The 26,340-nt window shown below is 41.8% G+C and overlaps 2 protein-coding genes across 2 annotated transcripts in view; one reads left to right on the top strand and one right to left on the bottom strand.

Moving 5' to 3' along the window:
• The window catches only part of bmp6 (bone morphogenetic protein 6), a 52,641-nt gene extending 38,848 nt beyond the window's left edge, over positions 1–13,793 (top strand). The window contains exons 5-7 of the mRNA XM_049564633.1: positions 8,892–8,968; positions 10,864–10,974; positions 12,315–13,793. Of these exons, the coding sequence (XP_049420590.1) occupies positions 8,892–8,968; positions 10,864–10,974; positions 12,315–12,464 (338 nt within the window). The 3' untranslated portion in view covers positions 12,465–13,793. The remainder of the gene's footprint in view (positions 1–8,891; positions 8,969–10,863; positions 10,975–12,314) is intronic.
• A 189-nt stretch (positions 13,794–13,982) lies between these two features.
• On the bottom strand, positions 13,983–24,142 carry txndc5 (thioredoxin domain containing 5). The gene is made up of 10 exons (XM_049564635.1): positions 23,870–24,142; positions 22,345–22,497; positions 21,762–21,867; positions 21,561–21,657; positions 20,563–20,678; positions 19,734–19,820; positions 19,034–19,192; positions 17,879–17,961; positions 17,575–17,704; positions 13,983–16,266 (listed from the first exon to the last, which is right to left on the bottom strand). Exons 1-10 carry the CDS (start codon positions 24,052–24,054, stop codon positions 16,144–16,146), a joined length of 1,239 nt encoding a protein of 412 aa, XP_049420592.1. The 5' UTR covers positions 24,055–24,142; the 3' UTR covers positions 13,983–16,143.
• Positions 24,143–26,340: the final 2,198 nt, after the last annotated feature.

The raw sequence follows: 26,340 nt of genomic DNA, 5'->3' as shown, positions 1-26,340 counted from the left end.
CTACACCTCACACTGTCACGAGCATGAGCGTCTTGTCCATGAGTAGATGCACACTTCCTAAAATAAAATAGCTCCTACATGAAACTGCTCACAACAAGGTCTGTGGTTTATCTTGGGTAACTGATCATGATTTCTGGAAAGAGACATTGCTCTTGAGTTTTTCAGATGTATTTTTGGTGCTTTTAGCAACACAAGCCAAGTCCATCTAGTGCTATTATATTGTAGAGAAGGCAGACATCTTTAAGACTGATATTTCCAACACTCGGCAACTCACACCAAACAACCCTGGTATGGAATGTCCCTTTAAATCACAACTGGGTCAGAAAAAACGTAACTTGAAATATGACCCTGAGGTAAACTTGATTCCACAAATATAAAGTTATGTAAAACTGAGTATAGTAGTGTTCACACATGATCTACAAAGCACACAGTATTACTGTATTTAAATATCTCGTAGAGCTATGTATCTGCTGAGCCTCAGGTAGCCAAAATTGTTTGGCCCAGCAGCAGCCTAATCTCTGCACACCTGCTTGCTAGTCTCACGTCAGACTGGTGATAAATGATGTGCGAGAATCAGCCCAAGTATACTTGAGCAGATTCCACTGGCTGAAACCGGCCCAAAATTAGCTGCTAACTGGAGCTGATTTTCAACCCAAAACAGCTCAAATCTGTGTCCTAACAACCGAACTAAATCTGGGCCAGAGCAGGCTCACATTCGGTTCTCTGGTGCCAGAACACAGCTCAGTGCACTGACACACAGGCACTAACGGCCCTACTTGGCTGGCTACCTGGGAAGCGATTCACCTTTGCTTTGCTGCCTCTGCTGTCCTGTTTAATGGCTCCACCATCTGCGTGGTATACAGAAGTATTTGTGGGACAAGTTGTGTTTGTTCTCACTATTAGTCTGAAAATCCCTTGCTGAAAAATTTTGGCTTCCCATTTGTTCAGTGCATCTCCTTCACTTTCTCAGTAGGTAACAGCGTGCTGCTGTTAACACAACAGGTTGTAAGTAAAACTCCTGCAGGGCTTTTTCTCAGTAATTGCATTAGATGAAAGCTTTGGCTGACATAACAGAGAACAAAGACTCATCATTTGTTATGCTACACGACAGTTGGAGTGTACCACATGTTCTGTTCTGGCTCCAGACCTGTACTCTCTCTTCCATGCAGCTGTCTTTGGCTTGAGATGTCTTAAGACTTTAAGTCAGGATGTCTTGAAGATGATACTGATACTGGGGTACACTAGTGAATCAGAGGGCTCAGGTGCACGCCATGTGCTCGCAATGTGGGTTAGCGTTTCTGTAATGGATGTCATCTCTGCTCCCTTTCAGTATATAAAGGAATATATTTATCTAAAGTAAATACATGCATAATTAAAGGAATAGTTAAATACTAATAGACATTATGAACAAGGTAGATTGGCTGTAGTCTGCTTTTGTGTCCCAGACTATATCAGGACGAGAACACTCACAGACGTGAATCTGCTCAAAAATCTGCTCTAACAAGGACAAACTGTTAAATATGCGTCCTGAAGGATTGGACTTTACATAACCCAAAACATCAAGACCTCTCCGCCTCGCCACTCGGGACGGCGGGGAGTGTAAATATTTAGATCCTACACAGGAAGCGGGGAGGCCCCCCTCGCGACAGCCGAGTGTCCGTGGCCAGCAGAGGACTGCTGGGATTGGATGGGATGGGAGGATCCGCGAGGAATTCAGGAGGGCATATGGTTTCAATACCGCATCACTCACTCCAGAGACAGGGAGGAGGACAGGATGGATGGGGAGAGCATCCGTCATGTGGAGCGCTCATGGGGAGAAACAAAATGTGGACGCTGTCCCCCAGTTTCTGTTTGGCACTGAGCTACAGTACATCAGTTCAGGCCACCACAGCTCCAACTAAAAGGAGTATTTCACCTATAATTCACCCTGATACTTTTTTTTCTGGAAAAACATGAGATCTAAGGCTGGAAGGCAGCAATGTGTTTGTTTTTAATTGCTCTAGTGTGCACTAACTTCCACATAGAGGCTTTTTAAAAACTTTTCAGCATGACTTACTTACTGTGTGTTTTCTAAAAATAGTTTCCTTCCTCTGCCCAAACTGCACAGTCCTGACCTGTGTGGTTACTACTGCACTGATTTTACTTCATCTTCTGTATCAGTTTGGCACAATTTTGTCCTCATTTTAAGTATAACTGACAACTTATGAGCTATTTTGTCAGTTTTCATTTAAATTTTATGTATTTGGCTCTACTGCTTTGCTTTGTCAAAAAATTACTAAAACGCCTCTCTCAGTCTGCTATGGATATAAAAAAACCCTTTAACTCTGAAACTTTATTTTCCCTACTGTACTCCCTGTGAGGCCACAGGCCTTGTTATTTCCTCATTTTCACAATTTTAGTGAGCTGGATTTAAACGACACGTGATATTAAATGTCTTCCAGATGACAAAATAGAACAAATTGAGCCAAATAAATTTCTGCAGCATTAGTTTTGAGATAATAGTGTGATTATATGTGCAATAAATCATCTTTGTTTTTCACATTTGAGTCACAGAAGCAGACAGTTTGCAGGCCAGGAAGACAAATGTCTTGTTTTCTTATTCATCGAGCAAATTGGTCTTTTTAGATTACATTTTTTCTTCATTTCGGAGTTATGCGTTGGTTGCATGAATAGTTTTGTCAGCATGATGCTTCCACCCCCTCTGGGTGTGCCTGATGTGTGCACAGTGGAAAATGCTGCTGTGTACCTTGCCAGAAGAACAATACAACACCTTTAAAGGTAATTTGGGGTTTTGTGGGCGAAGAAGGCCGAGGAGGTAATGGGACTCGGGTTGGGCTTTGGCTGTGGGGGAAGTTAACAACCATCCGGGGAAGGAATATCACGTCCCGGCACAGCACAGGCGGCCTGTAATTAGGCCTAGCCAGTCATTAGCTGCACAGCTAAAAGACTGACCACGCTAACAGTATCGCTTAAAGAATTATAATAACACGGCACTGAGCCAGCAGTGTTTTTTCATCTGTCTCTCCTCTCCTCCCTCCTCCTCCTCATTCTCCTCGTTCCCTCCCCACCCGACCTCCTTTTGTTTACCGTTGGAGTAATTAGACACGGCGGAGCTCCCTGGCAGGGTTTAATAACCTCTGTGATGAAAGACAGGAAGAAAGATAAACTTCAGTAGTAGTGGTTGGTGGGAGGGAAAAAGAGAGGAGAAACGTCAGTGACATTCTCCTTTCATGTCACTGTTCATGGCCTCTCTCCTTTCAGGAAGGAATGAGACTTTCGGGACTCTGTCCTTCTCCTTCCTCCTTCCGGGTTTAAGGACCCAGATTTTATCTTAAACATTGGGCCTATATAACCCAAGTTTTCTGTCACCACCACCTCTATGGGACTTCATGTAACTGATACTGTAAAAGCTACAATCCTTTCTCGCTCTTGATTTGAGAAATTGCTGTAGCAAACTATAGAGTTACAGCAAGGCAGTTTGAGAGATCGTGGCCTGCTGGGGTTGAAATGACTTTTTAATGTCAAATGTCACATGCACACACTGACACACACTTCCTACACCAAACAACCTGGCAATAACCTCTGAATTGGCGCCATTTAATTCTTGTATTTTTGGAGCAACATGTGATAAATATAACTTATAGCCTTTTCCTCCTGACATAAGTGCTGCCGGGAGTGTTTTGGGTGCGTAATGAATGGCAGGTAGTGTAGTTAGGGGTTAATATCAGCACATTACAGTATATCGAAAGTCTCCGCTTTGGGTTCAGCAAGGAGCAGTGTGTCTTGACTGGGTGGGGAACCGGCAGCCGTTGCCGCACCTCAATGAATTCAGTGTGAATTGGCTTTAGTGGAGAGTTTTGCTTGTCTACTACGGATGCTTGTCTACTCACAGAAAACATTTCCAGGTTAAACACTGTTAGGTAAGTTGCTGTAATATGAGAGTAGAGCTCAGTGCCACTTGCTGTGCTTTCACATTACTGTGTCACTAAAGGAAATCCTGCTTCCATCTGATATTCAAATATTTGGACCCGGCAGCAGCGTTGAAGCAGGTGAAACTAGAATTCATGGTTTGTTTTTTAGGTGCTGCCAGTGCTTAAAGGAATTGTGACCTCACCCGTGAGTTCCTGCTAGACTCACAGATTTTTAAATTGCTTTTCTCGGCTTTGGAAAGTTTTACAAACATAAATCCACCATGGCTAAAAAAATCAGAATAAAAAGATTCATAATTGGCCTTGTTTGCAGTTTGAGGTGTCCTGTCAACAGTTTTACAGGTGTGCCTTTTACAGTGGTAGTCTGTGGGGAAAATACTTTTTTGGGCTGCAGGGAATTTTTTTGCTGCAATACTGTGAGTGGCCACTGGGAAAAAAATTGCTGCAAGGCTAAACTGCTTTCCTGGGGGCCTGTGGTTCCCTCAACAAAAATCCCATGGGATTTTCTTTCATTGGATTTTGTAGTATTGCAGAAATTAGCTCTATAGGAAAGAAATGTTTATGAGACTTACACATTTTGTTCCGCAAGGTAATCTTCACAAATTGACACCACATTTCTATTTTTTTAAGGGTTAGTGCAATCACCAGAACTAAAAGGCTAACATTAGGCTATAAACTACACTATGGGTGCATGACTCCAACATCACACTGAGGCTTTAAAGCTGTGTTCACTGTGATGATAATGTGTAGTCTCATTCAGCCACTTATTAGCAACCACCTTTTTTGAAACACTTAAAAGTGTTTTTCACAAGGAGGGTATTTACCGATGTATTTTATGTTGTAGAGCAGAACGTGAAAGTCTCCTAAGCTTGTGTTAACCACAGACCTTATTTCAGGCGTCTAACCAAAAACCCATTCAAAAAACCCATTGACTTTAAGACGAGAGAAGTGGGAGTGCTAAAATACTAACTCAACTCTGGGTTTAGGACTCATTCCTGCACCATTCTATTTCCCAAAATGTCAGACTCTTCCTTCAATGAATGAGCATCATAAAACCATTTGAATTATATATGTTTATGCACAGCCATTACTCCAATGTAAAACCTATTGGAATATTCACAAGTACATTATACTGTAGTAAGCACAGAGTTTCTGTTGGTGTAGTAAGTGGTAGAGTACAGATTAGAATAACAAGATTAATACGTAGAGTAAGTTTTTGTCGTTCTCCTTCCCACCTCTGCTCTCTGTCAGAAGGAAAGGAAAAAGAAATGAATGGAAGTCTCATGGGAGCCGGAGCTCAGCGGTAGCTGTGTGGCATTAAATTTTTACAGGCAGGAAGGGGAGATGTGGTTTATGGGCACCACAAATCTGGGCCTTTACACTCAATGAAAGCCCACAGTAAATATCAGCTTTATTCCTCTTAAAGAGTCCCACAGACTGTAAATGCTGATGGCTTTGAAAGCCAAGAGGTGCAAGGAAAATGACTCGTGTGTAGATATGTGTGTGTGAGAGAGAATAGGAGGAAAAGGGAATGAGTTACTAAATACTATAGACTGTGCTGTGCAGCATACGGCATAGCAAGATTTTCTTCTAATGTGTGTTGATATCCACCTTTTGTGCAATATAGGAGGATTTTTTCTCAGTATCTTAGTATGTTATCTGACCATGCACTCTAACAGTTGCTGATAGTTTACTTTGAACTGAATGTGTGACTGCACAGGATGTTTTAATCAGTGTAACATTTAAAATTCTATTTCATTTTGATTGTACATTTTTTCTGTCTCAACATGCAAATCTTGTCCGTGCCAAACACGCAGCTGTGTGCAGACTGAAGTCTAGAGAAAGAAATCAAATAACATGATCAGATTCTGCCACCTTGCCTGCAACCACAGAAACCCCACGAGGAACCAGTAATTTAATAGCTACTGTGTAGAAGTCTGACGAGTGTGCAGGCAGCTTCGTTCACCCTCCACCCTGGGCTGGGATTTGACCCGAAGCTGAATGTCACGCCCCATAAACTAGACCTGGATCAAGGAGCAGGAGGTCTCTGAGAGTGTGTGCGTGTATAATATGGGTGTGTGTAGTTTGAGCCAGTGTGTATGTCAGTGTCTGGAAGCCCAAAATTATTAAAACCCCAGCGATCCATATTCCAATTCAACTCATAAATCTCGACACAAAGCAAAAGCCCTATCGTCCTAAAATATTTTAATGTGTCAGTTCCTCTTTCTATAAACATCACCTCAAGGTTATATCAGGTCAGCCAAGTCACTCAGCCAATCAGCTTAGTTCTCTCAATGGCACTTTGTCTTTCATCCTTGGGTGTTTCCTGTATGTAAACACTGTACACACTGCAAATGTGCCTTACAGTACAAGAAAGATTATTATTATAATTATAGGAAAAGTCAGTACGATCCTACAGCAGCTGGTCGAGGACCAGCCTGTTTCCTCATCTGTGAAGGTCTCCATATAGTAAATCTGTTAGATCTGAATACTCTGTGCTGTTGAAGACTCTGGCAGATCAGACAGTCCGCAGGGAGGCAGGACGAGCACGTGACCCGGTGTCATCTGCACACACACGGAGCCAAACATGCGTGCCTGAATCCACAGCACACACACACACACACACACCCATATAAACTCTGTATTTCCACATAAGCAGACACCCAGTGAACTGCCCTTCCTATTGGGAAGGAAACAACCGTAAACTGGGGAAACACCTGACTGTATTTGATGGTTACGGATGACCATTTGACCTCACTCCACAGCCTTCTGTCGTGACTGGTCGCACCTTTCATTTCCTGTCTTTTACAGAATTAACCCATCTAATCAGATGACATATTCATGTCCTGCTGCAATAAACTATTGTTGTCACTGTGTTGTCGCACATTTAGAGAGCAGATGGTGGAAAGTGTGGTAGTGCCATGCTCTACTTAGCTCCTCTCTGTTCTCGCTCTGTCTACGTCTCTTTTCTCTTTCCCTCTCTCCTCATTTGCTTCAAGCTGAGATGAATCCAAGTGACAAATCCAACTTGCTCTCCCTCCCTGTCTCTCTGTCTCTTTTTCTTACTTGAGGCGAGTCCAGCTAAAACACACACACAGTCATGAGTCTGGGCAGTGTGGTCAGTGCGTCTGTTCAAAATGAAATTTGATTTGATGATGAAATCATAATGCAACTGGCGCTGGTGAATTTAAATTACAACTCTTCATTTTAATGAGCAGCTAAGTGGATTTGGCTGTTAAACAGATAAACATCAGGTCAGTTGTGAACGTGTGTGTGTGTGTGTGTGCATGTGTGTGTGTGTTTGTGTATGTTCAGTAAGCGCCGGTGGTAATAAATGATAGACATGGAGATGCAAGGACCCAACATCAATGACCCTTACATAATTGTGTGTGTGTGTGCCCAACTCCAGCTGACTAAACAAGGCTGCTGTTGGTGAGTTAGTGAGGTGAGTGGCTGTGACTGAGTGACAAATCTCCGTCTGCAGTCTGACTCACTCGCTTTTTTTTTTCTCTGACACACACGCACACACAAACGTTTCTGAAAAAGAATCGGATGATGATTTTTGCATGCGTGGACGTAAATCTGTACATTTATTTGCTTGTCTGTCTATCACAACATTTCTTTAGGCAAACAGGTCGTCTCTAATTATTCCCCATGAGAAGCAAAAGCCATGCTTGCATGTTGACAGGATAAGCGGCTGCACCAAATGGGCTGACAATGCAATAAGCAAATCTGAAAAACTAGCAAATGACAATTTTGAATGTGAGAGCCACTTGCATATAAACTCAAAGCTGTAATTTTTTTTTCTCTGCAGTGTGTAAAGTTATTGTAGCCTAGATATCCTCAGCACTAACTCTACTATAGGCTAAACATGGAGTCAGAAACCAGTATTGTAACCCTAATGACAAGTGACACAAAAAAAACAACAAAAATAGGCAACCACCAAATGGTTTTCAGCCAAAACAGTTGGTTAACAGTTTTATAATTAACATTGCGATGTGAGAATGTGCAGACTGACAACCATCTACAATTAAAATAACTTGCGGGCTTTAGGCTGAAGTGTTGCTTAAGGCATGGAGGGGCCACCAAGAAGCCAAGATGAGGGCGGATTTTTAGGGACAACTGCTACACCATATGGGTCCTCTGGACGAAGCTCTTTTGAGCATACAGGACTCCAACTGGTGCGTTGCATTTTTCCCTCTCATTGTCTTTGTCTTTTTGTGAAGAAAAAATAATCACAACAATAAAATCAATGAGGCGAGACAGAGGAGCGAAGGAGAGAGAGCCTTTGAAACGTCAGTGGAAAGTCAGTGTCACCGTCTTGACTTCAGCGCAGTGACCAATGCCAGCAATGACCTCCTCGACTGTGAAAACCAAACCTATACCTGGGACTGTCTGCAGCCGTCTGCTGCAGAATGGAACAGAGATAATTAAGAACAAACTGCAGGGCAGCAGAGTCCATAAACACAGTTGTCACTGTGTCACCACTTGAGCTTGCGCCAAGCAATATTTGAATGCTGATGAATTCAATTAGGCACACGTTCAAATGCATTAAACAGCAGATGAATGTGAAGCACGTAGAGCGCAGTGACTGCTGTAATGAGCATTTGTGCCTGTGCTCTGGTCAACGCCCTCACATGTCTCCACCCTGTGCATTACATGAGGCGTATTGTGTTGTTCTTCTGCTCTCAGACTCTGAATGTCATGAGTCACTTCCATGAGGTTTAATTGGAATTTTTTTTTCTACAATACCTCATTTACCCAGGGAAGGGTTTTTTGCTGAGTGTGTTTTACCATGGCTGACCCATCTGACACATAGTAGGACACATGTTACACATCGAGGGCTGCATTTAGTCATGTTGCATAAACTAGAAAAATGTGAATATATTATAGATGTTAAACTACATGAAGTGTGTGTGCAAAATGCAGTTTCCTTATAATCTCTGTTTTTTTCTGTTGCAGATTATAACAGCAGCGATCAGAAGACGGCATGCAGAAGACATGAGCTCTACGTGAGCTTCAGAGAGCTGGGCTGGCAGGTAGCCAACATTTTTTTATTCAGTACATCCAAACAAGTCCCAATACACACGTGTGGTGATGCTCACTGTCTCTTCAGAGCTAGTTTGATATTCTAATCAGTGTTTACAACAAGATACTGTGCTGTATGTAGAACAGTTTAAGAGGCTAACATAATTAAAATTGACTTTTAAATATGGACTTTGTGTCACCAGGGATTGGTAGACATGCAAGTTTTGATGTAAATCTACACAATAGGGACGACTGTGGACATCTTGCATAATCATGTCTCTCTATGCGTACATACACTCAAATAGAGTTTGCAGAAGTAACACGGGGGAGTAAAATGCACAGATGTTTCAGCTTTGTCTTCACCAATGTGCAATAGTCATTAAGCATCAGGAGCAAGTTCATTTAAACTGTTCCCAACAATAACTGTCAATCAGTCTTTGACCAGCAGGTGTATCAAATAGCTTCCTCTGTGTCGTAGAAGCTGATTACTCAGAATCTCCACTTCCTGATATGAGCAGGGCTCTCTAGAGTTTTCCTGTAAACAAACAAAAGTTAAGTTTAAATTCAGTGTCACTCACCGAAACACATTGTGTGTATCCTTGAGGTCTAACAAATATGTCAAGCACATTTCCTTCCTCATAAAACAATTGCAAAGCTGATGTTTTAAGCACTTTAAATCCTGCATTGTTTACATACTGTACATGTTTAGCAGCTTGCAGTCTTCTTCCCTGTCTTTGCTATCACACTGCAGCAGGTTAAAGTTAAAAGATTAAAATCCTAAAGCTACATAGATATCACACACTAAGGTAAAGCTGAAACATCTGTGCATTTTACTTGTCTGAGGTAAATAAAGTAACTGAATAATGTAAAATAAAATCAAAAATCCACTCTAACAGATTAGTGTCAGTGCCACTCGATCAGTTCATTTACTATAAACTCACATTATAAACACCACTGACTATCAGGCTGCCAAGTGACGGTGATCAAAAGAGGAAAAGTCATTTAAAGTGGCTCAGTGGGAGTAGAATGAAGTCCCAGACTGTGTGTGTGTGTGTGTGTGTGTGTGTGTGTGTGTGTGTGTGTGTGTGTGTGTGTGTGCGTGTGTTTACAAGGAGACAGGCTGAGGAAGAAATAGAAGGGCAGAGTTACGTACATCCTTCCAAACAAGCTGTGATCTGTTAACACAGCACTGACATCTAGAGGGAGACTGCCAGCACTCACTCTCTCTCACACACACACAACAACATACATACGTGCGGACACACACACGCACGCACACACACAGACAGGAAGGGAGCTGGACAGAAAGAGACAGAACGAGAAGAGAAAGACAGAGAGCGAGAGATTATTAACACAGACAGGAAGGTGCACTAGATAAAAACACAAAAACAAGTTAGAAAGAGGTAAAACATGCAGAGAAGCTGTCGGAGCGAAACAGTTAGACGCAGAGAGGAAGGAAGGAAGGAGGGGAGAAGTATTGCTTCCCTGAGTGATTCCACAGGCAGGAGTGTTTGAGCAGGGATGTCCTTAGAGACAGGATTAACACTGAATTTACCAACAGGAGTCAGGTGGACTAACGTAACAGGCCAATATTGCATCCTCATTTATTTAGGTATAACAACCTACACTCATAAAATGATAAAACTAAATGGTGACATTGACACACACAGCTTCTTATTCACTTGTTTACATAGATGGGAAGAATGGCATCATGCCACTAATCCTTTTTGACCTATATTCAATTGAATACAGTACAAAGACGAGATGTTTAATGTAATTAAATTAAATGTAATTGTAAATATACACTCATTGTGAATTCAATGCCTGCAACACGTCCAAAAACTGTTGAGACAGGGGCATGTTTACCTCTGTGTAACATCACGATTTCTCCCATGTGTTTCTCCAGGACTGGATCATTGCTCCTGAAGGCTACGCAGCCAACTACTGTGATGGAGAGTGCTCCTTCCCCCTTAATGCCCACATGAACGCCACCAACCACGCCATTGTACAGACCCTGGTAAGGCCGACCCACAGGAGTTTACCATACTCAGTATAATCGAAACACAGCGTAGGGGTTGTTTTAAGTTGCCAGATTTTTCTAATAGTTACCTCTGAGGAATTTCGGATCACTGCCATAATGGTGCAACAAAATATTCAAGTGTCTGCAACTCTGTTTAATGGAATGTACTGTAATCCTTTTTAGGTGACTTCAAGAGAGAACTGCAAGAGTAGAGGAGTTCAAAAATGTGTTTTTATATTTTATTGGATGGCTATGTGTTTATCACTCTCTGTATGTGTGTGAGTCTTAAAATTTAGGCTTTTTAGGGCTCCAAAGATCAATAATATACGGTGTAATCCATTGATTGTGAAACTGTTAACTTAAAGGGGCACTGCTGTGATATTATACATGAAGATAAGTTCACTTGTCATGAATTCATGGCATTTGAAAGAGGCTAGTCTCGCCACCAGACAATCAGAGATCTCTGCCTTCTGATAGTCTGGGGACACTCCTTTCTAAAGTGTGTTTAACACACTGGAGAAAACGGCCGGCAACAAAGCAACGCTTCTTGCATTTTTGAAAAGGATACGCCCTCCCGGAAATGTGCGCTCCCCCTTTTCTCATCCGCAAGGACACAAACACACAGAGAGCTTGAAAATGTATGCCGAGAGATTTAACTCCGTTTTATCAAATGTGTGCTCAGTCCACAAGATTGTGGAAATGAGGGACTTACAGCGACTTGAGCCATTTTGTACCGCTACACGTGTTTCTAGTCGGACTATGTTTATGAGGACAAGAGTTCAGCGAGCCACTGAAGAACCGCCCTGTGGATTTACTATTGGTTCTGCAACGTAGGAAGCTTTTTTAAACTCTGAAATTGTATCCGCCCATCTAAACACAAAATCAGGGAGAAAGTCATCAGTCTTTAGTTAAGCAAAGCGTCTAAAGACTGACTTGTGAGTCTAGAAAGAGGCAGGCATTTAGCAAGCAGGGAGAGTCTAGAAAAAGACAATATTGAGCATTATGGGAAATGTAGTGTGTTTGGAAAGCAAGATATTTTCTCTACGAGGCGATGCCTCGATGCAGTGGTCGCAGGTTCGAGTCCGGCTTGCAACCATTTACTGCATGTCACCCCCCACTCTCTCTCTTGCCCCATTTCACTCTGTCCCATACATTAAAGGCAAAAAAGCCCAAAAAATAATCTTTAAAAAAAAATACTTAAAAAAAAAACTTAATAAAAGTGTTGTGCTAAATTTCACCCTTTAAATTGATCTCTTATCTTTTTAACATCTAGTTTAATTTTCTACCAACTGCAGACTGACACTTAAAGGGGCTTAAAGTGTTTCTTTCTGTTCCAGGTGCACCTGATGAACCCAGAGAACGTACCAAAGCCATGCTGTGCCCCCACCAAGCTCCACGCAATCTCAGTGCTCTACTTTGACGACAACTCCAACGTCATACTCAAGAAATACAAGAACATGGTGGTACGTGCCTGCGGCTGCCACTGACACCAACATCGAGGGCTAACGACGCTTGATTAAAAGTTGGGTTGGCAAAGGGCTGCGACTGCACCAGTGACTCCTGGGTGATGTTGACCTCCACAAGCTTCCTGCCCAAATCCTCCGCCTGCAAGGAATATCCACCCTGAAAGATCATTTGTATGTTCTACACCGATAATTTTGGACAGTTCAAAACATCCGTCTAATAACATGAACATTTGTCTTCATCAAACTACGAGGGGACCATTATGGGTGTCGTCTTTTGGCAACTTCACCCTACTCCAGTGTTGAGCCACCGAGTTGTCCATCACCTTCTCTATTAGCTGTGGAGTCTTCACTTCATGGGTCTGCAACTGAGTGAATGACTGAGTGTGTGCATGGGGAGGATGGAGTGTTTAAGTTTGTATATTATGTGTTAATGGAACGTGTGTGTATGAACGCCTAAGAGGCTACTGCACCTTCTCCCTCAATGAGAGGGAGAGGGCAAAACTGTACCATTGTGGGACCAGTCCGAGTGCTGCTTTCTTTCCCTTCTCCTCTACGACAAAAGTAACATGGTGGATCAGTTCTCAGAGGGGGCTCGAACCCTGGGGAGTTGACTCAGTGTGAAAACCAACAGTAGTCAGTGACATCACCTGGTCAAACGACAGGAAATGTGCTTAATGGTTTGAGCGAGATGGGAAAATACAAACCTAGTTTCCCTTTCCATGCAGATGTTAACTCAAACAATCTATTACTAAATGAATACATTGGAGTCAGTAGATTCATATTTCCTTCCTCTTCCCTAATGTATTTTCTTCTCAAGCCATATTTGCCCTCCTAAAATATAATATGGACTGAACCAAAGTGACCGCAGGCTATTTTAGTAGTGCACTGCTCCAAATATCCCCTCCGTGTCAATATTTGCCGGGCTCACGCTGAGCTGCGATTCACCAGGCTGGTTCAGCATGATGCATGTTGTGGCTAAACTGATGTTTTTCTCCAAAGAGCCGAAGAATACAGCCTTATCCCTCCAACATACCGCAAATGGCCATTTCCATGTTGCTGCACTCGCAAAGTTAACAAACGCTTCCACCCCTGACAACCCATCAAGAGATTGTGGAAAAACATTTAGTGAGTCAAAAACAGCCGGCTGAGCGGCGTCTGTGCCAGCTTTCTGAAATTAGCCCTTTGCTTTTTCAACCCTGAGGGTAAAATTATGTTGAGATCTGTGTCCAGTGGCAACGTCTTTCCAATTGAACATGTTACTGTGAGCTTTGAATGACATGGAGGTTTTTTTTTTTTTTTAGAGAACATATTTTAATGAAAAACTAATACCAACAAGAATCAAAATACCTTACGTGCCTAACCAATCATAAATTACAAAATATACCTCTGGTAAGCTGCTGTTTACATTTGTGATCATGTTTAGACTGTTTTTTTGTAAATACTTGTACATTCTCAGCTTATTTATTGCACCTTTTATTAAAAAGAAAAATCACATACCTTATTAACAGAGACAGATGCAAGAACGAAATGAATACAAACTTATTTTTGAAAATTTTTTATTATGAAATCTCATGTTACAACTTGCCATTATTCACTTTTTTTGTACAAAATCCATGGGTAGTGCACAACCCATGACTCACGAGGAAAAAAATACTTCTGTCACTGGAGTTCCTTAGACCATGTGCTATCCATAAAAACTTTTACTGACAAAAAAAAAACTGCCGTGTGTCTGACTGTTTGTGTGTACCTGGGTTAGACAATAAATGGTGCCCTACATCATGCAGCACATACCTTTCACATAACCTGGGTCAAAGAGCATTTGCAGTGTGATGGGCGTAATGCCGTAACAGGTGGGTGAAGTCACAGTTAGTCACAGAAAAGTGCGCTGAAAAGAAACTGCAAATGCTATTAGAGCCAGGTCTGCGACAGATTCTATTTTCTCAGCCGCTGGCTGTTAAAACACAGATTAACCCTCTGTAAAAGTTGGATTTGTGGGTTGATGGTTATCATACTCCACCAGTGTAATGCATTCACCTGAGGAAAAAAGTGCCCTTTTTTATAACGAGATTATCTTAGAATTCTGAGAGAAGTTTTAACAACAAAAAAATCTCCTTTTTTCTAATGACAATTCAGAAATGGGGCAAATATTGTTTCCCAAGTGATTGCATTACACTTTGATAGGATCAGTATACAGCAGACTTCATTCATTCACACTTAAGATTTCAGTTTGAACAATCTCACCAGTGGTTATAGACAGAGTGGGAAATGAATACCAGCCAAGTTAGGGTTTATTTTGGTTGCAATCAATACAATATGCTTTTTCCAGATCATTTTGCTGGTGAGTGAGACTTAGAAACCAGCAGCTGGTGCGCTTTACAAGCATGGTTTTTCACAGTCAGAAAACGGACGACTAGAAACATTATTTGGGAGCAGGAAAAGTGAATTACATGGACCCAAGATGCAGCTGGTTTCATCACTCTGGTAAGAAAAGGTCACAATCATGGTCAGAGAGGTGATATGATGCTAGTTAGCCCACCTGACCCTGAGTTGTGGTGAATGTTTCAGTTCCAATCTCACAAGTATTATTACAAAAATGCCCAACCTAAGACGTAAGGTAGTAAAAGCTCTCGTGAGTGACATTTCCACAACCAAAGTGGAGCTCAATTTCTCATGCAAATGATCCTAAACGTAAACTGCATGCTTTACCCTAAATACCAAGTGAACCAACTGCCTGCTGCTCCACTTCCTGTTTCCCAAATCCTTTGGACCTGGGTCTGGCCTGAGAGATATACCACAAAAACCTCTGATTCACACCTTCTGTACTTCATTGGAGGATAAAATGATGGGTGGGATTTTAAAAAAGCAATAGTAAAGATGTTCAGTAATGGAGATATGGAGCAACATGGTCCAGGCCTGAGACCCTGAATTCTAGGAGGAGTAGGTAGGGATGGCTGATGACATCACAGGAGTCAGAAAATGGGTCATTTAGAGAAAATGTGCCATTGTCAGACCTGTGATAACAATGATGCCTCCATCACAACTCCTCCCAGTCTGTGTGGGCGTTTCCCTGAGAGTTAAGTCAGATAGGCCGTCACTGGCGTGGATAGAAAGTACTCTCAACTTAACACTCAACTTCACATTCGGGTGACACAAACTTTACAAACTTTTGACTGACAGTACTGTAACATTAATGGCTTGTGATTTAACAACAGATCCCATGTATAAAATTTAGTATTTAAAAAAAGTCAAATGGCTGCAGAAGTTCATCAGAAACAATTTCTAAACAGGCAGAAACTGGAACATCTGTCCGTCAGTGCTACCATTTTAATAAACATTATATCTGTGTGAGGAATTCTGGTTCTGATTGATTTAGCTGTGCTTGCAAAGTGGTTGTCAGACATAACTTCATTTGCCGACCCAACCATAGCATCCTCCACATTAGGAGATTTGAGGTTGGGCGACAGCAATGAGAAAAACATTCACATCCCAAACACTCTACTGAATCATTCTGCCCTTAAACACAGGAGAAAGAACAGACTGCAGTCTGTCATTGGCTGACTCCTTTCTGAAGAGAACCCGAGTGGAGAGAAAGATAGAGAGAGGTTTGGCAGCTGTAGGACAGAGAGTGGTGTCCTACTCGCCAGATATGCAGTGTGGACGAGCAAAGTGGTGGAGAGTTGAGTGCTGACTTGACTTGTTTCTACAGCTCGTCTCTTGCCTGCCTCATCACAAAGCTGTGCAGGCTCTCCAGGTCCCGCCCGCCGTTATGCTCGTCACCCTGCTCCCCTGCCTTGAACATGATCAAGGTGGGGTAACCTCGAACCTGTATTAAGAGACAAGAGGGTCAACAATAGCAGCTTATTCCATGTGCTTCGATACCTTTAAAAAACATTTAATTCTTATGTGGTATGCAGTGTGAAAATTAAAAGTTAGCAGCTAATTCAAAGAAGAACAGTGGATAAAAATGTCAGCAAATTGGGAAATCAGTGACGTCCAGGAGGTCCGACCCTCAAAGCAGAGGACAAGATCAGTCATCACGCATCACAGCCTTTAGTGTCTTTCATAAATAAGAGCTGAAATGAGTTGATACTGCTGCATTTCTTTCAAACTAATGTGTCCAGATATAGCACCGTTATATGGCACTTGGGGCAGAGCTGTTTTGCAGGCTGTGATGCACAAGCGCAGAGGGAGCTCTGTGTAGGAGTGTGGGTTCAGTCGCATGCCATACTTCTTGCCTTGTCTTCAAAGACATCACGCTCACTCTGGCTCGCACTCTCTCACACGGTGGTAAACATTTTGGCTGCCTGCTCCACAAGCTATGAACAACACTGCTCGTATGATCAATTTATTTTTAGAAGTTCTGAATTTTATATTTTAGACAACAGATGAGAGGCATCTGGAAACATGAGTATATCTCTTTACTCTGTTTTCTTTTCCCTATGCTTACACAGACCTGGAAATCACTAGAAACAAACTATACTTTACATATTGTGTGGAAACCCTGTGATAAGATATATTAGATATAAAAACATAAAGATACTGAACTGTGGATGTTGAACTCTGATGCAGCAATTTTGCAAGCAGTACAACTTAAATAGTATACAATGATAGATTGGCTTAATGATTCACCATTTCATTTAAAAATTGCAAACGAAACTCAACAGTAACAAAGTTATATGCAAACTGATTTAATGTGATCAATCTTTTTATAAATTCAGCATTGGTAAGTTGCAGGCTGACGTCTATGTGAAGCCTTCTCACACACGTACTAAAACCTGAGTCAAGATCTGATAATGCCCTCAGCTTTACTTCCAATAACATCATTCAGATTCTACATGCAATCAAAGCTGATCGTGGGTGTGTGCGCCAACATTTCTTTACCCATGACTGTTCAATCTGCTTTAGGATTACAGTCTGTAGCATCTAATTAGAGTATGTGGCAGTCGTATTGTTTTATGACTCTGTGATAAAACCACATCTTCACTTTATTACATCCTGTATAACACATTTAATCTGGAGGAAATTAAAATGCTGACAGAAGGGTATGTGAGGGTTGGAGATACAGGGTGCTGCATGTTCAGTTTACTTGATGTCTTACAGTAGAAATTGTGGATGACGCCCACATACTTACAGAGTACTTGTTGCAGAGTGTGCGCTCAACAGTGCAGTCCACTTTGGCTATCTTGACGTCAGTGAGGCCGGGAAAGTCCTTCTTGGAAAGATCCTCCCATGTTGGAGCGAGGTTCTTACAGTGGCCACACCTACGGTTGACAGCAGGATAACACAGGAATGACATCACTTCAGGGACTGAGACATTGCTGGGAAGACTGTGACATCAAGTGTTTGACTTAAACACATTTATACAAAATTTGTGTCAGCGAGTGTTACTTCAAACAGGACGTTAAAGATAAAGCACAATAAAACGACTATCTTACCATGGAGCAAAGAATTTGATGAAGGTGAGGCCCTTGGCGACTGTCTCATCAAAGTTGGTCTCTGTGAGGTCCAACACGCTGGACTGAAGAGAGGAAGAAACTTGGATATTAAACAGTGCTGAACTGCGATGACATTTAGGATTACCTTACTGAGAGCCCTTCAGCTTGAAGAACTTCTGTCACATCATCTCATGAAACACAAATGTGTGGCATGGACTTTATCAGGGTTGTCAGGATTATCATAATTAAAGATGATGTCATTGTCATCAGCATGCCTTTCTGAAATTCTGGCATCCATCAGCAGGAAAATAACTAGCTTTACTGTAATTGCTAGTTGAGAGGCACATAGTTGAGTGGGTGCTAAGATCTTTGCAGGTCAAGATGGTCGCCATATGTTTGGTCCACCCTAATGACTCAGTGTGGTTGTATTGTACCATAGGGTGATTGCCCCCCCAACACACACACATTTTCATGGACTTTTTTTTGCCCTACTTGCCTGTTGTTTTTCAAACATATCAAATCAAATTCTATTCAGAAATAATTTCAGCGAGCTATTATACATAGAGGAAGAGACGGAACGCAGGGAGAAAATGAAGAAACGTATGAGATGCTAAACAAACGCTGTCACACATCGAGGCATGTTGGAGCTACTTTAAATCGACAGCTTCAAAAAATAAATTTCCATCCAAGGAAGAGCACTGTAACAATTTCATTACACACAACATAACTGCATGACTTTCCTTAACTTCCAATTATTTTTACTAATTCAATAACATCTGCAGGCCTGGAAAATGTGATTGTAAAATTCCATGACATTTCAAGGTTTCATGACCGTGGGAACCCTACTCTTTTGCAGTTGCGTATGCAAAGCAGATTCACAATGAAAGTCATTATATATGGGCTGTAACGCACCTATAGCTTTGTTAGACAATAGCATTCAGTACATAGTTTTGTTAAAAGCATGTTGAAGTCAGACCAGTTTGTGTGGTGTCTAAATCCTTTCAAATGCCACAAGCAGAATAATTTCAACACGTCAGAGAAACTAAATAATTGTTTCTAAAATATGTTCTCTGATTGTATGACAATGTGCTCAACAGGTACTGCAGCACGCATTTCCTGTGTCTGACTTTTCTTCTTTTTGTTGTTCACACGCACCTTTTCCTCCTCTTTGACTGGCTCATCAGTGGGGATCTCGTTGCCTTTTTGATCCTCGCTGGGCTCCGGCTCTTCCTCCTGAGCGACGACAGCCTTCACCTGGTTGTCCACGAAGTCTTTGAAGGAGTCCAGATCTCTTTTTCCTTTGTACTGCTCTGTCTACAAAAAAAGATGAACACAAACAGAAGATTTAAGACTTTACTGCCATTACAATAACTGTGGAAGCTATCTGAATAATTTTTTAGCGCTGTGGATAGTGCTATCATTAGATTTTGGACCTCTTGAACTGAACGCTGACCCCAGAGGATGGGGTCTACTTAAAGACAAGATAGAACACAAACCAGTACTATGTGTGCATTACATTAACTGACAATAGTTTTGGCTGAAGCAAAATGTTGATTGATCATTATCAATTTTTTCAATCAGTGTTTAACTTAGATCTTTGATGGAGCCAATGCAAGTCATTAACATGCTAGTATTTGTAATAGTTATGTATTTAATCATCCCAGCATGATGTAACGTCATGGAGGTTGTTCCAATTTGCATTAAATCTTAAGGTGTCGATGAGAAAGAACATGACAGCCACAGCGGCACCAGGTCAGACGGAGACAAGCTGAGGCCAAAAAGTGTGTAGAACGGCTCTGCATGCAGAGATGATTTGCAATGGAAAATCTGTTGCAGTCAAAAACTTCTTTGATACCTTCTGTCCGTTGTAGAAGAAGAGCAGTGTGGGATATCCGCGTACGCCGTTGTCAGAGCACACCTCATAGTGCTGCGTACAGTCCACCTAGGTCATAAATACATCAACATGTGTTACTAAATTAGAGTGCAACATCAATGCAAACACTGAACCTGCAAATTTGCTTAAGAGGAGTGTGCTCGATAACCCAGTATGCAAACAGGTAGCTTAACAGGTAGTTTCTCATGTGGCCAGCATCCTGTTCTGCCCAACAGGCAACAGGATGATCATCTCAGTAGTGTAAACAAAATTCACATAACAATGGTGAGAGAAAATAATGAACTGTGATATAAGTTGGTCAACAAAAGTGTGTCACAAAGGCAGCTCATAATGTTAGATGAGTAAAAAAAACAGCAATCTTCTTTTAGTAGAAAGAAAGAAGGTGGCCATTAATGTAAAAACAAGCACCTTTGTAGTTCAGCCCTCAAGGATTTCGCAGGATTTTTTGGGGAGAATGTTGTGGTCTAAAATGCTCAGTTTCACAGCAGCTTTTCTAAAAAAATTGTATGCATGTTAAAATGCTCAATTTCACAGCAGCTTTTCTAAAAAAAACTGTATGCATGTTGCAACGTTTGCAACAGGCATTGTGATGATTTTTGCAATGAATTTGTGATTTTGCAACTAAAAAAATAATCGTGGAAAGGTTGCGATAACTGGTTGAGCTGTTTTCTCTCCCTGCTTTTGCCTGTGTCACAGTATGCATTGTTTTATTGTTTTTAATATATGATTCACTTTTTATGAGTTGCTGTATCATTAACCTGTTAACCTGTGCACAGTCTGAAGGACCCACCTTTCCTATCTTGACATCGTCAGAGTGCTCAAAGGTGGTGGCCAGCTGCTCCCAGGTTGGGGCCATGGCTTTGCAGTGACCGCACCACGGGGCAAAGAACTTCACGAAATGGGCACCTGTAGATAGAGGAGAGAAGCCATATTAAAAAAAGAAACGGCAGATAATAAACAAGAAAATTAAACACAAATGGAAAGAAAAAAATAATACATACAATAAGTAAAAAAGTAAAATGCCTTGTAGTATATAACCAATTCCTGATTACACACAAGTGCACAATTATGTACTTAAAGTGAGGCTCAGCAAGTTCATATGTTCAGAGTTTTGATTTGATGGAGTAGTGCAAAAACATTGATTCCACTACAAACTCAGCCCAGCCTGTTGTAAATGAAAATATACACCTCTTATTCAGAGGGTCTACGCAACCAATTACACAACGTTTATTGGAGCTCTGCTGCCAAGATGTGAAGGTGGGACCTATAAACACTGTTTTAAAAATGCGTATGTCATATCCTGCCTTTTTTCGTCTCCAAACAAGAAATCATTTATTTTTCTTCAAAACCAAAACATTGGACTTCGGCGGGGCTTAAAAGCCACAATTTCAACGAGACAATTATCGTGGGCACTGTTTGTTTTTGCTGTCGTTGTCTGAAAATCCAGAAACGTGAGGTGACAGGGGACGAGTGTTACACAGTCGGCTCGAGCTGACTGACGTTGTGGACTGTGGCTCAGGTGCTCGTGTTGAAATGTCAGTTATGTCAATCAAGGCAATGAGGTGTTTCCATTCTCTAAGGAAGGATCCAGAAACACTACTTAGTGTGGTTGAAAACTGAAAGTACGGTTTATATTTGAGACAAAACAGAAACGACTTATCTGTTGCAGGCAGGATGCAGCTGCATAAATATACAAGATGAAGTTAACTATTCATTTACCTTGGTTAAGTGGTATAAAAGCACTTTCATGAAGTATTAAAAAGCATATATTCTACTCTTCATATTTACCTTTGGCTATGTGGCTCTTAAAGTTGAGAGCAGTGAGCTCATACATGCCCTGTTTGGGCTCTGGGGCTTTAGGAGGCTCCTGTTCACTCACTGGCTCCTGGAGGACACACAGCAACAAGCAGCTATGAACACCAACATTCTTGCAATGTAAGAGCCACTGGTTTATAAACTCAAGGTGTTAACTGAATGAACATGACTAACCCCAGGCTCCTCCTGGAGTGTCTTCAACATCCAGGTCTCCAGAGACTGTAGATCTCTGGGCCCCTGGTACCTAATTGCATCCTGGTCTGGCTTAAACAACTTCAGCCTGCACACAACACAAGAAATGTTTTGAATTGAATTAATTGTGGCATGGCAGATTTATTGTCCAAGTCTGAAGCATCACAGGGTGTACTAAAACTCAATTATACATGCATGCACAAATTATTTTCTAACTAGTCAATTCAATCATCATTACAAGCTCTAGGATCTTGTAATTCTTAGTTACAAAACTTCTGTCAATCATTATCTAGTGACTGCTGTGTTTGCAGGTATGGCAGGCAGTCAGCAGCATCCAAGATTTAAGAGGATGTCATTAAGATACTGGCAGAATATTCGACTAAATGCAGGTCAATGTATCACCTCTCTGTCAATCAGTAATGACAAGGACTGTTTACTTTCATGTCCTAAGAGTAGCATTTATCCTGCAACACTTTTCAGTTAAGAGATTTGTAGGCTGATCAAATGCATGCCAAAGAATTAATATGAACAAATGAATTCAAGAATTGGTGTGATGAGTACTTACGTAGGGTAGCCTCTAACCCCGTGGACATTGGAGCAGAACTTGGTGTCCTGGACACAGTCTACTTTTACCACATACGCTGGGGGCTCATCCATGCTGTTGTATTTCTCCGCCAGTTCATTCCATGCTGGCTGTAACCTCTGGCAGTGGCCGCACCTGGACACAACCGTGGTTCAAATACCGTCAGTGTACCACAGAATTTACACCCAAAGCTTTTACATATTTTGGTCTACTGTTATGGTACTGGTGTATTGTTGCTGCGGAAAATGAGTATTGAAACCGCTCCAACATTCAAAATCAAAATATTTCGATAAATATATATTTTTTATCTTTATGATCCAGTTGAAAATCTGTTTTGTCTGAACTGTGATCATGTGAAAAAGCAATCATTTGCACATAACTTACCTGCACTTTCAAAGGAAATGTGGAATTACATGCATTACAGGCCAAGTTATGAAGATGATATTAAGGTTTATAGTGCTGTATTCTAATGAAATACCATGTTGCAAATGGTGGCCAACTACTGTACTCCCCTCTGAATGATCAAAAAATAATAAAAAGGAACAGGCCTCTTGCTTTCCTGTTCAGACTCATGGTTATTTCTGGCAATGAAAGCCCCATATAGCTTTAGTTTGATGTAATATTTTAATAATAAATAAGAGAAGCCGGTACTATTTTGCATACCATTACACATTATGTGAATCCACGACAATGAAAAAGCACTTTTACTAGTGAGCTATCGGGCCAAATGTAGAGAAGAGACAGGACACTGCATGCAGCTCTAATGTTACATGGCCCATGTCAAGAATATCAGTGTGGGTGTTGGACAAAGGTTTGGTCCTAAAGATACCCATGAGAGATAACTGACACTTCAGTGGTCAAACTTTCACATGACAAGAGAAGAGTTGAACATCTGATCTTATCTCTGATAAGTCTCTGTTTTTATCTCTCTCTTAAGTTTTTCAATCTACACTGAATTAAGTGATTGAAGCGAACTTCTCCTCTTATTTCTAACTCTCTAGGCCCATTCAAGGACCTTTAGGGATCCGTGGACCCCATTTTTGGAACCGCTGACATCACATCAGTCAATCAGTGCGTGCCACGTAAGCACAGCTCCTCAAACTACAACTCTGAACTGTACCTTGCTCTTTCTGTGCTAACTGTGAATAAACACAGTGCTACAACCAGCGTTTGACTGTTCCAGTTCCTCATTCAACGTTCAGTAGACAGTTTTCAACTATATTTTACATGCTAGCAAACTACTAGCTTAGTTAGCACCGAGGCCGCTATGAAAAGTGCTGCAATCCGTTACACGGCAGTTGGCAATGCTAGTTAGAGGCTAAGCTAACGCCGGTAGCCCATTAGCATGCCTGCTAGCTAGCTTGTTGCTAATATGCCGGTTAGCTCTAATCCCATTCTTGACGCCGTTTTCCGGTCTTCGGTATATACTGGGGATGTCAACAAGAGACAAACGCTATTGCCGATGAACTCGGTTGTTGAAAAACTTGGGCACTAACTGTCCACTTACCATGGGGCGTAAAACATGACAAAGTGGGGTGCAGTGGGCACCGCCTCGTTGAACATCTCCACCGTGTACGTGTGCTTGGCATGCTCATCTTCCTCTGCATCGGCGTCGCAAAACACACTGGCAAACAGTAACGACAAATAAATAAAACACAACATAACGGGTGTGCAATTCAGTGCTGAGGCCATGCTGAGTCCCTCTCGGTAGGTGCACAATGTCCCTGCTGGTGTGAAGACCGACTCTCAACGTGCACGCCCCTCTAGCTGCTCTCTTTAAAGGAATGTGGGCTGTGGATGGGAGACATGTACATGGGGATGACTGGTGCTTCAGCGGCGCATGCAAATAGGGATGTTATGTAGATCTGTGAAAGCCCGCAGGCCCTCTGCAACTCTGTGCAGCCTGACAAGTTCAAGCAGATGCCGTGCTTTGAAGAAGTATGGAAGCCCAGTAGGTAAAAGCTACTTTACTGGAGGTTAAATAATGCATGAATACAATATCTCACTAAAACTAAAGAGGGTATGGTGCATCATTCTTACAGTAGTGTATGCATGCGTGCATTTGTCCTGTGTTTTTAGTGCTGCATGATAGAGTCAAATAATCAGTGCTGGGCCTAGCACATTTGGTGGCTTAGGCAAGCCCCCCCCCCCCCCCCCAAGAGTATAGATCAGGGGTGTTAAACATACCGCCCGAGGGCCAAAGGGTCCAATGCAGCCCACTGGATGACCCTGCACGCCTAATAGTGATGCACTTGTGGAGGCTAAGAGATGCCAGGTGTCAAGAGCAAGTTAAACACTGAGTAGCTTTCTTATTGTAAAACGCTGCTTCAGGGGGCTTTTACAGTTCTTTTCTTTCACTTCAGTTTGGTGTGGTGATATTAGGATTACTACACAGGAGGGGACACATACAGTAAATTGCACATGTAATGACAGTGAGTAGTAGACTGTGGAAAAAAAAGAGAAATATTGTTGTAATCGCATTTATTCTTCTGAAGACATCACAGGTGGTTTGTCATCTGTTTTGTAAACGGATTAGCACTTTTAAAATGTACTTTTTTTTAAACAACACCAACAAAAAGGGAAACATTTGGAGGTGTTTGTGATTTATAGGATATTATACTGTGGTTTTATTGGTCCAAACCACCTGCAATCAAATCGGACTGTATGTGGCCCATGAACTAAAATGAGTTTGACACCTCTGGCATAGATACCTCTGGTCAAATACTACTAAGTGATACAAGTGAATGTTGTTGAGTCAGATTAAAGGGCCAGTGTGTAAAATGGGTTGAAAACAGTGACATCAGTGGTCAAATTCTAGATTGCAGGGCTCACTCGCTCACCCCTCCTGTCGGGTAAATGACGGTGGCCTCGTAGGGACAAAAAGCATTGCGCACGACTTTTTCAGGAGTAGGTCTATCTAGCGACGAGGTAAATGTTTATTTAGAAATCTAAGCCATGTTACGATGTTGTAATGAATCCCTCACGAGCAGGAGACCAGAGGAGTGTTCGGGAAAAAGGCCCGTTTATTTGAGCACTCCAAAAACTCCGGTAACACTCCAGGGGGTAAAAGACTCCGTCCCAAACTCTGACTCTTCTAGCGTAACAGACACACTTCATAACTTTACACACATACTCGTTTACGATACCGAGTGGGGACCCCCCTCCCCTCTCTGCTCCACCAATCTCCAGCCCGCACACTGACTGACAGCTTAGCCTGTAAACAGAGCTCAGCTGTTTACTTAGCCTAGCGATATCTCCGGACTATAGTAGCTGCAATGGACGACTTTGAACGCGATTTTGAAGAGTTTCTTGTAGCGGACACAGACCCAGAGCCGTACCTGTTTGAGCCGGAGCATACAGATGAGGAACTCCATGTGTTTGATGCTGAACGGGCGAGAAGAGAGGCTGAATGCACAGAATGGGATTCGGTGCTACTGCTACCATCCTTGGGGAGATATATCATCAGGAGGAAAAGCGCAGCAGAGAGTGCATCACAAGGAGTCAAGATGCGTCTTCTTTTCCTCGCAGATGACGGTTTGGGTTCATTCTCTCCTGTTGCGTGGTAAGTGTGGTCCATTCGCAAACTTTATAACTAAAAAAACTTTTCACTACTCTCTATCGACGAACTACTAACACTCTCTGCTGTTTCCTCCTCCTCCTTCCTTCCTTCCTTCCGCTGTCTTCGTTGGTTTATTTATAAACGCGAAACGCGTTCTCTGGCTGGCTGGATTGTCCGTTCAGTCTGCCGTACATACATGGCGGCGCAAGATGGCAACCTCTCTAAAGCAAGGCCCTTGCTATATATATATATATATATATATATATATATATAAAAGCATAATTATAAGGCTACGAAAACCAAACAAATTTTATTTTATAGCGATTATACACTTGTATAAACATATTAATGGGTAGAATATTCAGATTCAGATTCAGATTGACAATAAACCATGCCAAATATTACACACACTGGCCCTT

The sequence above is a fragment of the Epinephelus fuscoguttatus genome, linkage group LG21 (assembly GCF_011397635.1).
Source record: "Epinephelus fuscoguttatus linkage group LG21, E.fuscoguttatus.final_Chr_v1".
Classification (NCBI taxonomy): domain Eukaryota; kingdom Metazoa; phylum Chordata; class Actinopteri; order Perciformes; family Serranidae; genus Epinephelus; species Epinephelus fuscoguttatus.
This window is presented reverse-complemented; position numbering and strand designations above follow the sequence as displayed.